Source organism: Camellia sinensis, chromosome 11 (genome assembly GCF_055761805.1).
Source record: "Camellia sinensis isolate YWXY chromosome 11, ASM5576180v1, whole genome shotgun sequence".
NCBI lineage: Eukaryota > Viridiplantae > Streptophyta > Magnoliopsida > Ericales > Theaceae > Camellia > Camellia sinensis.
The window spans coordinates 45,157,462-45,174,182 of NC_138971.1; the positions used below are offsets into that span (position 1 = coordinate 45,157,462).

A 16,721-nucleotide genomic window follows, 5' to 3' on the forward strand; every position below is an offset into this window, starting at 1 on the left:
TCCTTCTAAACTACACCCGACGCCTTGGTATCCGAAGGCAGCAATGTCACATGGATTACTAAGTACTAGACGTGTATGACGGCGAAACCATAACATGTATGGATCCGAAGATGTAAGCACTTCATTGCTCCTCTCAGCATGGACAATGGTGTTGCGTCGGTTGTTCCACTCACCAATAAATGTCTGGTATTCCTTTGCCCAATCAATGGCCATTTTGCCATGCCTATCTCTAAAATGCATAGCCAAGTGGATCAGGCACACTCTGAACTCATCCAAATTGTCTAAGCACCCGGTCGGGGAGATGCCAGTCAATGATATCGAAGCATCTAAGTGGCACTTGTGCCATCCATATGTCTTGACCAACGGTACAATACGATGGGAAGCTGGTCATGATGTCATCCTCCGTCCCGTAAGGCTCCCATATGAACTGCAATAGCAATGCAATAATTTAGAGATCTATTCGTACAACAGAGGTTGACAAACAAAAAAATGGGTAAATTCACATGAACAAATTACAAACCTCCCCCTTCATCATGCGGTCGAACTGATCCCGGAAGATGACACTGACATTAGTCGATATCACCTCATGGCTGAAGGGAACCCTCCACTTGCAAGCTCACGGGCCATGTGGTAACAGCTGGTCGCCCTCTCCTATGGCACACTCGCCAGCAACAATGTTCGACTTCCGACTAGGGGTGATCCTACTCAATCTCTCCCACGCCCAAACCTACAATGAATGATGCCATTATTAATTTATTACAGTAGGCACTTTAGAAAACATGGCAATTGAGAATATGAGATAAAACTACCAGTCATTGCAACTCACTTGTAACAACACAAGTGGGCCAGCTATCTCCTTTGTATCAGCCTTAGTTGGCCGACACAACATCCTATACAAACATGCCAATGTGGCACCACCCCAGCTGTACTCCTGGATACGGTCAAAGTCTCTAAGTAGTGGCAAAAACATCATCTTCACTATACTTTGTGACTTATCGTGGACGAGCACCCCCCCCCAATAAGCTACATAATATAGGCTCGAGTATAATGATGAACTGTCTCATCGGATGCATCATGTGGAAGGTGGCGGAAATGCTCTGATATCCATTTCAACTTAAGCGGTGATCCTATGAAGTCTTCTTGTGTAGGTGTTGCTCCTAGCAACTCCACACATAGCGTTATCAAATCATCTAACTTATTTCCTGGGTCTTTTCCAGTGACTGCATGTCCGTCAACTGGTAGGCCAAATAGAATAGCCACATCTTGTAATGTAACTGTGGACTCTCCAACAGGAAAATGAAATGTACGCGTCTCTATGTGCCACCTCTCTACGAGAGTTGTAACGAGATGGTGGTCCAATCGAATAGGTCCGATCCGATACACCCCATAGAACCCCGCACGGAGTAGGCAACGTAGGACTCTATGGTCCAAGACGGTGTCCCATATGCCCGAATCAGATCGTCAGCATTTCAATTTCGGCTGATCTTTCGCCTGCACAAGACAACGTTGTGTGTAAGAGACATAATGCTTGTACAAATGACAATTGAATTTTCATAATGAAACCATCTTCTATTAACTGAAATAGTGGGTGAGATAACCAACATTTTAGTGGTGCATAGTGCGTAAGTGGTGCAAATGTACAAAGATAAATACATACAAACACAGAATTGCAGTGTCATGACATAGAAATAAAAGGCTCCATCAAAACTAATATAAGTTTTAGAATGTTTGGTACACCTATTAACGAAGTTGGGTTGTACCCTTCACTATAGACTGCAATGGGGGTTTATGTGGTTTTTAGTTAAATTAGAAGGACATAAAATATATCTAAGCCGTCATTTCATCATTGAGATAAGAATTAAATAAGTTGGGGATCAAATGAATACAATGAAATATTACAGACTAATATAACATATAATGAATATATTTTGAAGAGTTTAAAGTCCTTTATTTTGAAATGAAAAATGTCGCTCGAACTATATTAATGCAAGTTGTTGTAGTATGAAATAAGTTAAAAGTTATTTAAGTAAACGAACAAGCTAAAATAGTCACTTTGTCAATAATTGAAATTGTTTGTGTTCTTATTTTATATAATTTTTAGGACAATAAAAATATAAAATAAGAAATCGCTGGCAAGTAAAAGATTATGTTATTCAGAATTGGCAAAACGCTTCACTGATGAATTAACAAATGAGAAATCATAACATATTAAGTGAATTATTTATTATTTCTTAATTATTTAACAAAAGTGAATCAACATATTTTTCTCCTAGCGTACTACATAATTAGCCAGCTAGCAAGGATAATTATTGAGTCATCCTAGAGTATCATGTGGTGTTATTTATTTAATGTTCCTAACTACTTACGTGATGACAATTTTTACAAGAAATAATGTTCACTCATTTTATTAAGTAGGTAGAAGACAAGAAATGAACAACTGGGCCTTCGTTTGGCATGGCAAAAAGACAAAATAGGCTAAAAAGCCAATAACACAAAATGTTACATCTAAACAATATTCATTTCATTTTTTCTTTTACAAAAGCCAAAAAGCATATCCCAAGTGAGGCTTTTTAGCCCCAGGCTAAAATAGCCAAAAAGTTAAAAAGCCAAAAAGTCAACCCACATCCCAAACGAACCCCTTCATGTGTTTATTTGGTACAGTTTATTGTAAGTTAAAGGTTAGTAATAAAAAACACGCCGAAAGCATTCTTTCTCTAACATTATGGTAATTAACTTTTTCAACTTATTTAAAAAAAAAAGTTGCACCAACAGGCCAATACGCAACTCTGAAATTATAATTAAAAAAAAAAACTACAAACAATTCATGTAAATTATACTGAAAATCGTCTCATAAAAATTGAAAAAGTCAATGTGGGTTAATAGTGTGAAAACAGTTCGTACTGTGAATTCCAAAAACCAACGGGTGGTTCCCGTTGTTACAACACTTAACTATTTTTGAAAGGGAAAACTCCACCTATTTTTAAAATTTTTTATTGAAATTTATCTATTGAAATAATGTTGTTCAAGTAAGGAAGTAGACATATCTAGTTTTCCACACTGCGATGGTACTATGAGTCCCTGAAATTGGATTATTTAATAATTTTTTGAGTAGGTAATGGGTGATGAACTAGGACTTCTTATTTGATGATTATTTAATATTATTTTGTGATATAAGATTGTGAATTCAACCTCTATAAAAAAGAATTTTGTTTATGATATTTATTTCTTCTTTTATTTTAGGAATTGTATTTAAAAGTCCTTTATTTCATCCTAAGCGGGAAGTTGGGGTAATTGTTAAACTTGATGATTATCAACTTTTTAACCATTTTTTTTTTTTTTGGTTAAGCTAGCGGTCCATTTAATATAATCTTCTTCGTTCTCTCTCTATGGACTAACGTTTACACTTGGGGAAATTTGTCTAAACCATGGAAATGTCCAAATAGGATGATCCATGGACTAACATTTACAGTTTCACATTATATTATGTAACAACTACAGTGTTTGTGTAGTATTCAAATATCGATTATGAGTAAATAATTCATACCGACTGACGCCATATCGTATCGGTTCGATGCTGATGAATCAATAATGGGATCTCCTCTGGTAAATGAGTCATAGACCTGCACAAGTTTTCATATATGAAATCAATATCCGATAACAAGAAGTTTGACAATAGTACATACATATGCTGACAAAATTAGAATACGACCTGACAGTATATCACAGGTATACAAACTGCAACAAGTTAGGGAAAACAAAAAGAAAGGGTTGCATGAAATGAAAAAGTAAAAATAATATCACGGAAGTGTAGACATCCCATTTTTGACCGTCCTCAAGACTTGGACGTCATCGTTTGAACACTCCATGATCATCCATGCTCGTGTTTGTTTTGAGTTCCCGGAGGCCTCGGTCGCGAGCCTTGCCTCAAGATCTCTCAACTTGCCTGTTTTGTGCTTGGTTGTGAACCAAACACTTGTGTTTTTGCTTCTAAGGGAAGAGGGTGGTTTGTTGGCCATCCCTACACCCCACCGGCCAAGGCTTGAGGTCACCGGTCCCTTTTTCTTGCCATCGGCCAAAAGTGTTAGCCGATCGGCACTATATTTGGTCGGCCAGCCATTGTGTTAGTCGATTGGCCATTTTTGCTGGCTGAACCCTATTCATCTACTTTATGCAGATATTTTGTGCCAGCTGGTACAGCTGGCATCCACAATGAACCCCTTCCATACGTGTATGGAGGGATTTGAGCCTTGCTTAGCTTCTCTTAGAACCTTTGCAAAATTGAATCTCTATAAAAGGAGTGCCTCCTCTCCCTTTCCAGGGGTTCAGCCAACTGATATACAAGTTAGATAGAGCTCTCTCTCTATATCTCTCTCTCTCTATAGTTGTGTGTGTTACAGTGTTCTAAAGGGTGTTTTTGTTCATATTTTTGCACACAAACACCTAGCATTACACTATCCTTGGTTGCTGAGGCACTAGAGGGTTGATTTCAGAGTTTTTGAGGTGGTTTTGGTCAAAGGGAGTTGCTGGTCTTGTGTTCTTGAAGTTGTTCTTCAAGGATGAGTCAACTTGCTTTAGATACCCCATTTTTGCTTAAGCTTTTACACACACTTCTATTTCATTTTTAGCTTGACTCTAAACTACAAAAAGTTCTGATTTTGTATGCTTGTTATTGTTGCTTAAGGTTACTTTTGGGTTGAGGGTTGTCTCCCCCCTCTTAGGTCTTGTTTGGCCTTGTTTTGTGACCTTCCTTTTAAACTTCGACCCCTTCTTGTTTTGACCTTCTCACCACTGAAATCCAGAGGATTTTCAGTGGTGGAGAAGTGGTTTTGAGGTCTTGAATAGGGGAGGGACACCCCTCTCCCTTTTGTCTCATTTGCTTACATCAAGGGCTCATAATGGTAGCATGTACGCTCAGTTTGTTTTAGCACCATTTCAGTAGGTATTTAGTGTTATTTTAGCATGATACACCTCTGTTTTAAGATGGTTTAGTCAGCTCTTGCATGCATCATACACTTTCCTTGCAATCCTCTTATTTGTCTTAACATACATCATACACTTAGACCATCATGCTTGCATGTTTTGACTTAACTTTGAGAAGTCTTTAGCCTTGTTTTATCATGCTTAAGCTCTATTTGATGTTATTTTAGCCATGTTTTCCATGCTTTGTATAGCCTCCATGCATTCTAGCTTGTTAGCTTCGGGTGTGTGAGTCATTAGCATGCTTCACTTGGGCTATTTCAGTGATTTGGCATCACTTGTCATCATATTTCAGTCCATGTTCCATGCTTGTATGCTTGCATTTGCCATCTTTTCAATGCTTTGGAGAGTTGTTGTTTTATGTTCCATGTTTGGACCATTGTATGTGCCTCCATGATTAGGTCTTTGGGAGGCCTTCTCATTGGGTTTTGAGCTTTAAGTCCATTAGCATGCTATGCTTGTCTTGTTTAGTCGATTTGACGTCATTTCTCATGTGATTTCAGAGCTCATCGCATTGCTACATTCTCATGTTTACCATGCCTTGCTCATGTTTGAGGATTGTGCATTGTTGCATAGTGTTTAGACCAATATGTGTACATGTTTGTTTCGCATGTTGGTGCCTTTTGGTTTAAGTCCATTTGGGCATGCTTGCATTCATGATATTTGCATGCTTGTATTGCATCATGTTTGCGTGTTCGATATATTGCATGATGCCTAGCTAGTTGCATCACATAACATTGTTGCATACTTGGCATGTCCATGTTACATTAGTTTGAATTTCATGCTTAGGTTGCATTGCACTTGACATGTTTGTTACCTTAGCCTTGTGCACATGTTTGAGTCACATTGCATTTTGGAATGCTCATCTTGCATTGCATTACATTTCTATATTGCGTTGTATTTGGCATACATACATTGCATTGTGTTTGGTTTGAGGTGTCAAACCAAACACGAGGAGCGAGGGACGTTCGTACTTAAAGTGACGAAACGGGTCTCAATCCTTAGCCGCCGACACTCTTGATTCAACATGATAGAGTGTGTAGCATTCATTTGTTTTGTGCATTCATTCTATATTGATTTGCACCCTTGGCATCTTTGGCCATCACGCATTGAAATGCGCGATTGATGGCCCGAGGGTCGAGAGTCATACTCCCTTGGGTCTATGACATGATAGGGAGAGTGGCCGTGTACACATTGTCTTGTAAATGCCTTGCCATGCACTGTCTGTCCTCTGCTGCAACAAAAATAGAATTCTGCAGGAAGAGATGGCCGGTCGGCCATCTTCAGTGCCGGCCGGCTATGCATTGTTGGCCGAGAGCCTTACAAATGGTCGATAACCATTTTCCCAATGGCCGGTGGTCTTATCTCTTGGCAGGTGACATCCCACAGTGCTCAGGGAGTGGTTCAGAAACATACTTGGGACTTATGCAGTCTTCAGAGGAGCAAAACAGTGCAAACAGAGGCAACACGTGGCATGGCAACGGATTTCCGAGCGAGGCGATCGAATATGCATCATTCAATCATTCTGAGGTGGAGCTATGGTGGCCTCCTTTTGTAATTAATTTGTTAACTAATTAAGGGTTTGTAATAATTAATTAGCTAGGGTAGTTGATTAATTATTTGGTTTGTATTATTTATTCGGACCCTCCGTCGAGAGGGCTAATTTTGTGATAAGTGTGCGTGCGTGTGTGCATCTCTTCCAACCTCCATTTCTTTCTCCATTTTCCTTACCTGCTTTTGCTGGTTAGTTTTAGGTCATGTTTCAATTAGCATACTTATGCTTTGCATGTTTGCATCCATTCATCTGTCGAGCATCCTTATGCTTTGCATGTTTGCATACATTCATCTATCTTGCATGCACTGGGCTCGGCGCATCATACTAACAGCGTTGTATTTCAAAAGTTGAATACGTGTATCAATTGTTGCATTTCATATGCCATTCTTAGAATAGCCGAGCCTATTCTAGTTGCTTTTTGTATGCGTTGCATTAGCCATCTTAACATGAACTAAGATCATGCATGATTACTAACTAGTTTCCTGTTTTGGCTCGGAGTACACTGTGAGTGTTTATGCTTTAGCATCTTGCATGTATGTGAGTGTTAACATGACAGCATGCTTTCCATGAGGCTAATTGCTTATGTGATATAACTGCCCGAATGCCTGTGGGGTGAAGGTTGGATTACTTGAATTGGGACAATTCATTGAGATCTGTGTTTTAGCCTACTTGCGAGTAGCAAACTCTAAACCATTTCCAAACAAACGGATATGTGATGCTTTGTTCCAAATTAGGCGATCTAGCCTATACTTGTTTTGCTGTGCGCATCACGTAGTAAAGATTAGCTAATTAACTGGAATAAGAATGCATGTGTTTTCAAAAACTCGATATCATGCTTAGTACAGGCCGATCTTCGGACCGGGCGAGCGGGGGTGCTCATAGATGACCTTCCCCAATCGTACCCAAGTTCCCGAGCCGAGGCAACTTTGGTGATGACGGACACGTGGCCTTAGGCAACGAGTCAGGGTTTCCTAAATTCCCCAAAATAAAATATTTAAGTGGCGACTCTGTATCTGGCAAAGCAATCTATGTTTGGCACTTCTTTCTTAAAAATCAGTTTTTCAAAACGATTTGCCAGATTTGGACTCTTTGGTGATTTATCAGTCTTCCATTGCACTTTGCGAGATCAGATTAAGAACCGTAACAAATCGAGTCCGAACTGTAGTAAGCCCAAAATGAACAGAACGGGATTTCTCCCGGGACGTTCGGGACGTCAACAGGAAGTGTGTTCTTCCACAGTAACCCCTAATATCAATTATCAGTACCATTTCATATCCTCTGCGTGTCTATAAATAACAGTACCGCAACTGCGATCATTTTCCAACCCATCTCAATAATTCTTTACAACCCATATATTTATTTTCACTTTACTGTGTACAAGAAATGTCTTCAAGGGGTGCAGGCAGTTCACGCCAACAAAGGCTGCCTAAAGTGTGGCTACTACCTCCATTTAGTTATGACTACATGAGCGAAAAATACTCTAGCCCAAAGGATTATTACGCTGGTATTCGGGCAGATTGGGCATTCCGGGTAACAGATCAGGAGAGCTTGTTTAATGATCTACGTAACTTGGGGGCACCGGTACCTCATCGTCGTTCATTGAGCATGCCTAGACAAAATGTGGGTGACTATGAGGAAGTAGTTAGCATAATTCAAAGGAGAATAACAGAGTGTTGCTGCGGAGATGTCGCCATTTCATGCTTCAACTAGCAACTGAAGTGGCGGAAGCAAGCAACAGAGAATTGACTATAACCGAGCAAAATCACGTCTTACACAATGAAAAATATCTCTCTGATTGCTACATGTCAGATGAGGAATGACAAATCAAACATGTAAGTGTTGTTGTTCAATATGTGTGTATGTCGTACCGAGTCTATTTTCAACATATGTAACCTAGGAGTTCAGTATGTGTGACTGTTTTATGTTGTTGGTGTGTATCGGGTCTATGTTGTGTAACCGTCCACTACATTGTTGTTGTTCAACTACGCTATTAACCGTCTGTTGCACTATGTGTTACTGTTTTATGAAGCTTAAGTTTACGAAAAGTGCACATTTATGTACACTCACCTATAATCATGGCCTACAACATTTGTATTTGCATTGGTAACTTGTGGCTAGCCATTACAATGTATCTTATCTCTTGTCATCATACATCCAACCAAGTTCAGTCATTGTCATCATTATGAATGGGGGATGCCAATGTCAGGTTGGTATATTATTTTCGAAAGAATGTTCAATAATCAATTTCAGGGAAGCAAAAAAAAATTGTTTACAATAAAGGGACCAAACGAATGTGATCAGCTGGACAGCCACATTTTATTTGAAAGTATAGGCCCATTTAATCTGTCAATTATGGATGTAAATCACAAAATAAAATGCTAAACATTAACAAGGGCCATTGGAAGGGGCATCAGCTATATGCTGATCTTGTCAATTATCGCATTTTAAAAATGTTGTGCATTTTCAGTGAAACCATTACACAAGTCATAATTTCACTTTCTAAATTCTCCTTTTATTGATAACTTGTGCATATGCATTACAAAGTCATTGCAAGAGAAATTGTTCCGCCAAACATCGAAACAATTTCATTCATTATCATCATCATCTAACATCTCAATGTCAGATTGATACATAGCGTCCATGCTCCAACTTAAATATTGTTGCGCATCATCCATTAAGCCATCTTCAGTATGCTCATTTGCTGTTTTCCAAAGTTCATACCTTTGCAAACGTTGGGTCATGCGATTAACTTCATCACGAATACGATGCAATGCCTTTTGCAACAACTGTGGAGTGTCAATTGGCATACGCATGGCTAATCGTCGAGGAAATTTAATATGAACATCACGACATAGCTCAACGAGAACGGTTGCTCGTGTTATGCGAATTTCCCACTCAGCTCTCATGGTATTGACGGTGCAATGTGAGTAACGCAAATTTGGATTTAATGGGTATTGAAATTCATCTCCGTCTACAACCCAATGGCGACCCATTGCGGAATATAGATCAACCACCGTATATGTCATGATGATATCTCTCGGTTTTTGTGTAAACATGTGGGTCTACTAGGGTGTGATACTTATAGCGGCGACTGGGAACAGTAGTTCCAACATGCAGAACACATAAAATGGAGATGGACACGATTACTCATGTGTGTGTGTTTATAGTAAGTGGAAGAGCGTTATCACGTCAGCCTTTATGACATGAAAAAAACGTGTTTTAACTTTATGTCATGATGGTATCTATGTGTTTAAAATAATTGGAAGAGCGTTGTCACGTCAACCTGTATGACATGGAAGAACGTGCTTTCACTTTATGTGACGATGGTACCTGTGTGTTTTTAGTAATTGGACGAGTGTTATCATGTCAACCTGTATGACATGAAAAAACATGCTTTCAATTTATGAAATCAAGGTAGTTGTGTATGTAAAGAAATTGGAAGAGCGTTGTCACGTCAACCTTTATGACATGAAAAAACGTGCTTTCAGTTGATATCGTGATGGTACTTGTGTGTCTAAAGTAATTGGACAAGCGTTGTGACGTAAACGTTTATGACATGAAAAAACGTGCTTTCATGTCATTAGGAGATGTCAATTCGACTTGTCAATTCGATAGATTTCAAATCCATACAGCTGACGAAGGTTTTTAGGAGATTTGAAATTCACATATAAAAACTTTTTAAAACTAATCATTTACCAATATGTACTAAATTTAAGAGAAATTTCTTGCTTGGAAAAATGGGCTTCCGTCAGGTAATGAAAAATTTCTTGCCTGGAAAAATATCTTGGCAACTAAAAAACAGTTCACCATCTAACAAAATGTGGCTACGTATTGAATATTACATGCATTTATATTGTTGATTAGTAATTCATTTCACATTATTGTGATAGGAGATAAGGTACACATGGTACCTGTGAGTTTAAAGATATTGTCAGCACATTGTCACGTCAAGCTTTATGACATGAAAACCCATGCTTTAAGTAGATTTCAAATCCACTACTCAAACTTTTTAGAACAACTAAGCATTTACCAATATGTACTAAATTTAAGACACATGATTGAATTGATAAAATGGTCTTCCCTCACGTAATGAATTTTTGGAAACTAAAAAAACAATTCACGGCCTAACAAAATGTGGCAACGCATTAAATATGACATGCATTTATATTGGTGATTAGTAATTCATTTGACATTATTGTCATAGGAGATAAGGTTCACATGGTACCTATGTGATTAAAGTGATTGTCAGTGTGTTGTCACGTCAACCTGTATGACATGAAAAAACGTGCTTTCACTTTAAAGGAGTTGTCATTTGGACAGGAAAGAAGTACTAAGGTTTGAAGAGGGTTTTATGTAGATTTGAAATACATTAGTCAAACTTTTTACAAGAACTAAGCATATACGAATACGTAGTAAATGTCTGAGAAATGATTGAATTCATAAAATGGGCCTTCACCCACGTAATGGATTTTGGGGGAAAAAATTAAAAAAAATAGTTTCCCACATAACAAAATGTGGCAAAACATTGAATATAAACTGCATTTATATTGGTGATTATCAATTCATTCTGTGAATATTTGCATTTTTCTAACATTAGATAAACTGGTGTCCATCGAGGCCAGGACACAATCGACCATCAACGCACCAAAATCTGCACAATCCAGTGCACAAAGGACATTTGCAACAACTAAAGCAATTGAAGAGATTTGCCACATTTGACCAAATCTATGTCATTAGTAATTGAAGTCGTAAATACATTATCAATTTACTGAATACTGATTCATTACATATTACATTGACTCCAATTCAAAGAAAGTAACGTGGAACTAATATGTAAAGAAGACAAAAAACTACTATCGAATTGATCGGATTCTTGCTAGACATTTTCTCTTATCATGCCCTTTTTGCAAACACAAACTACAATGGTGCAATCCACTTTGTCTAGAAGTATCCATTTCGTTTTGGATGCGGGTATGTTGAGGACGACCCGTTTTAACTTCACGTTTGCGAGCTGGAATAACAAGCAAAGTTGGGTAATCATTGTCAGGCCAATATTGCTCGTACGACATGGTCCTAAACTTCTGCGCGAAGATACGCTTGTGGACTTCCAACCTATACTCTGGTGCAACGAAAGGAAAAGGGTCCTCGCCCAAGTCTGCTGTCATAGCAAGCATGTGGGAACATGGCAAGTGAAATAATGTGTACTTCCCACATGAACAACTTGGTGGTTGGAGACTAACTATTTGACGAGCACCACCCCGTATCCCATGTGGTGCTGTCCTCACCTCATATTCCCCTATTCCCCTGCAGGAAAAATGTATGTACGTGGATTAATATGCATATATGTTTAAATATAGACTAACATCAATGATCGACAAGTGCGAAATGTTAATGTGCAGTGAATTCGGTTCTTCCAATAAAAATTACCTATTAATCGGTACCAACATATGCACATTCGCTTTAGCTTGATGCTCGTCAATCCATCGTTGAACATTAGTCGTGTACAAGTGCCCCCGATTACTCGCATTTTCAGCAATGGTCCTGCCCTCGTCAAAATATTTCACGAGCTGATAAAAAGTTATCTGAACTGATGCTGTAATGGGAACACTGTGTGTGCCTTTCAGTACACCATTGAAGCCCTCTATATGGTTTGTCGTCAATATGCCCCAACGACAACCACCATCATGGCATAACGTCCAATGAATAGGGTTCATCCGTCTAAACCACCGTTCAGCATTCTTCTCGAGCTTGTAGATATCGTCTATAATCTTGTTAAACTTCCGCACTTGCCGTGCAGAACCAGCTCTCCACACAAGATCCTTCGCTACTGTATTTCCGAATCTTTCATTGAAATTGCTACATACGTGTCGCAAGCAATACCTATGGTACCCTCTTGGTTGAAATGCTAGATTGTCCCAAATTCTTGACAGGACACTAAGCAAAGTTATGTGTCGATCGGATATCAATGTGACCCCCTCTCGGTCACAGCACACGTGTCGCCTAAGCAGAGTAATGAACCAACCCCAACTCTCGATCATCTCCTTGTCAACAATGGCAAAGGCAAGAGGTACAATCTTGTCCACAGCATCACTGCAATGGCCGCAACAATCTTCCCTTCGTATTTCCCGTACAAGTGTGTGCCGTCAATGCATATCACTGGACGACAATACTTGAAGCCTTCTATTGCAGGTTTAAATGGCCAGAACACATAGTTCATGTACATTTTTGTTCCGATTGAGGTAGAGTGCAAATTCGGAATCATGTCCCACATGACAACTGTGCCTGGATTGAATGCCTGCAATGTAGCCATATATCTCTAGGCAACCTTTGGTACGACTCGTCCCAGTCACCAAACACCATTGCAACTACCTTCGTCCTTGCAAGCCATACTTTCTTATATGATATAGTGAACTGAAACTTCTCTTTCACGACCTCAATTATGGTAGCAAGAGGCAATTCTGGTGATATCTGCAAATATAAATTATATTTGAATACATTACAGTCATAATGAAATCCTAAAAACAATAATCTATCTAGCATGGCACTTACCGCAATTTGTGCCTTGATGAAATGAGCAATGACCTCGGACTTGAGGTTGCAATTGTCCCTATGCATTCTAGGGTACACACACTGATGTCGCGCTTCAATCCTTCTAATTTGAAACAAATCTTTGTCTTTCAACTTTGTAGCCCGAACCCTCCAGTTGCAGCCGTGCTTGCACTCGGCCACCTAATTGTTTCCTTTGGATTCTACAACCTTGCATTCTCGATTGCGCTTCAGGTTATACAACAGAACAGCGTGCACTAGTCTTTTCTTATCAGTAAATATCATTCCTTTCTCCAAATGAGCAGTTTCAAAGTCCCACACTGGCCACCGTTCGACAACATCACGGCTAGTGATGGAACCATCATTGTCGAAATGCAAATTATGATAAAAAGGGATATGGACATTTGGGTGTACCTCCTGCATATCATGATGCCCTCTAACTTCGTCATCACCGGAGTCATTGTCTGCACCTTCCCATGCGCCATCCACATCTTCCACGAAATCTTCATCACTTACTCTAACCTCATCAAACAATGGCACTGTATCATCGGAGGATGCATAATTTTGGACAGCCGTCTCCGTTGTACTTTGAACATTACAAACCGGTGGACATTCTTCATTCCAGTGGGGATATGGGGTTATAAGAACCATCGGATTATACATTGTCGGAGCACTTGGACCTACTCTGGCACTGTAATAACCATCTACGTTCTATGATGCATTTAATTGATTGTAACTCTGAGAATGATTGAATGGAGGGTAATTTTCAGGGAACATGTGTGCAGACTGTATAAGTGTATTGTTAGGGGATTGCGATTGTGTCAACATTTGAGTGAATGTCCCACCCACTGGAATTGGCATCTCTGTGCCACCAAAATTGCTCTCTTTCTCCACATAGATTTCCAAAAAATAATCAGGGCCTAATTTATATAGGAGCTCTAGGACATTACTTAAGGTCTCATTATCTTTGATTGGCAGCAACCTATACTTCCCCCGACATGGGAGTCTACATTTAAACTCTAATCGCATTATTTCCCCATGCGTACCAACCTTCGGCACCATCATAGCCTTCAACTCGCCCAATGTTATCCCCCTATGCACATTATACAACCCCTGAGGTTCGGTGTCGTATGACACACCTTCATCGCGATTGCGCAAAATCTTTCCACCCCAATAGAACATAATGCTCACAACTTCCATACCTACACTTTGCATTCAAAGTAACTCAATTATTTCAAAATAATAAAGTCAGCACATTTGAGAGCAAACACCACATATATTACACAGGAGTGCCTTTAGGCATGGGTCTTTTGGTATTACAAAATATTTAAGTGGCATATCAACATGAACATGGAAATGAAAGTTATTTGCTCCATATATAATAGCATCCTACATGACTTATATTTCTTGTATTATTTAGAAGGATTATCTATTTGTACATTTAAACAAAAAATCATGTGTGGGATCATTTCTCCAATTATCATGAATTAACATTTGAATTCTTTTGTTGTGATTTGTCATGATTTCTTCATCCCTTCTTACAAGCTTATGTTTTCCTTTAGGCATGGGTCTTTGTTTTATGTTGTTATGCTTTCCCTTTGGTATTATTATTATTTTTTTAAATAATTTTTTCAATTAAAAATCTTTTTTTGGGGCTTTCATGGGTGGGTGTTTTCAAATGCTTTGAAAGAACCTTTGCCATATCTTTAATTGACATTTTGTTCAGGTTTATCAAACTCGTTTTCGTCATGTGTTTCGTGTGTAGTTGCTTTCATACTTTAATTTTTTTTAATTTCACATTCTATGAAATAGCATGCACATACTGTAAGAACTCTTCCCACAACCTCACTGTGCGCGCCATAATTTCTCATTTCATCTTCATGTATTGAACCATCCATGTAAGACATTATAACCAATAGGCCTTTGATACAGAAAAACTCTACTAAACTAATTCTTCATACTATAAGAACCTAATTTTACAAGCCCTAATTTTTCATACTGTAACAACCTAAGAACTTCCAATAGGAAAATCCTAAATTGTTCACAAGTTCAAACTCTAAACTACCATGCCCACAATTGATCAGTTTGAAACAATAGTATAAAATATTGAAATTCCAACTTTCCATGAAGAATAAACTAAAAACATAAACACATTAAGCTTTTGGGTCAATCGCTAATCTGATAGATTCATGTAGCTACAACTAATCAATTCACGCATGGAGTTACAACACCTCAGTTTAGAAGAAGCTCTGAGGATTGTTGAATAAAAATTTGTTTTCTTAACTCTGTTTGATTGGGCTAATTACATTGATAAAGATGTTATCTTTGCAACTTGGTAAAGTAAATGCCAGTCAAATAGATGTCAGATCAAGTGCAAATCAATGACACATAGACCCTTTGAGCTTCTTTTGACTAAAAATCACCACAAGAATTAAGACCAACCAAAAAAGATTTTTTGAGACTTTATTGTGATAACAAATTAGTTATCAATTGTGCTCGTAGTCTAGAATCCATTAAGGAGCAATGCACCGATTGTTTATTTTTCCATGCCTACTGTTACAAGAATTTCGCAATTTCTTTTAATATATTTTTCTTAAAATGGGAAACCCTTTATCCAACTAAGCATTCATAACACTCAACATGTTCAAGTAATTAACTATTGAGAATTTATTAACATCAATAAATGTTTTTGTTTTTTTTCCTAAATATTTTCATACACTTTCAAATCCTTTTGTTATTTCTCATGTTTTCAAAAAGTTTGAAAAGTTTCCAATTCTATTTTCATTTCCAACCTAACCGAAAGAACGTACGGAAACGAAATTTTGATCCTAGTAGAGAAGACGGGAAAATTATCACATTTTAATAACAACATTTCATTTCTTTAACATCAATTTATAACACAAGTTTGACATCACATATGCACACCCATATAGTACCACCGAACAAAGTACTAGCCAAAATTAGCAACAAACAAAGAAAAAAAAAAAGCTTACTAAAAATAAAAATAAAAAGAAGAAAAAATAAGCACTTTTTCATATTTTTTATTTTTTAGTGAAATTTTTTTCAAATTTCTCATAAATATTAAAATTTTAAGTATATTCATATTAGGTGCATCAAAATAAATAGATTTTTAATTAAAATCTAAAAAAAAATCAAAAATAGATGAAGACAAAAATAAAAGCTCATTTTTTTATTTTATTTTTTTAAATTTCTAAACTCTATTAGAATTTGTGTATTTCTTAAATTTAAATTTATCACAATAGTACCTGTAACCCCGTGCAAGTCATGGGCATTTTACCCTAGTATCTATATATCTGGCCCTAAAGGGTTGCACTCTATCACAAAAATATGGTTTTACCATAAAATTGTGTAACATCAGTAACAAAATGTATAATCTCGTTACAAATTAGCATAATAAAATGTACAAAATTTTGTGGTTAATGATGTAAAAGTTTTTGGCTTTGTTACGATATTTTTTATTATGCCAATTTGTAGTTAGGTTATGCATGTTGTAAAAGTTTATGGTTTTGTTGCGGCATTTTTTGTTACGTCAATTTGTAATAGGATTACACATTTTGTGGCAGGTGCATATGGTAGCATTTTCCATATATCTAGGCTTGAATAACTCGATTTAGATCTGTCG

General features: G+C 37.8%; 1 protein-coding gene across 1 annotated transcript; it reads right to left on the bottom strand.

Annotated features, from left to right (window-relative positions):
• Positions 1–11,385: 11,385 nt before the first annotated feature.
• LOC114301111 (uncharacterized) lies at positions 11,386–13,147 on the bottom strand. The gene is made up of 4 exons (XM_082894994.1): positions 13,082–13,147; positions 12,858–13,000; positions 11,960–12,622; positions 11,386–11,836 (listed from the first exon to the last, which is right to left on the bottom strand). The coding sequence occupies exons 1-4, from the start codon at positions 13,145–13,147 to the stop codon at positions 11,386–11,388; spliced, it is 1,323 nt and encodes a 440-aa protein (XP_082751120.1).
• Positions 13,148–16,721: the final 3,574 nt, after the last annotated feature.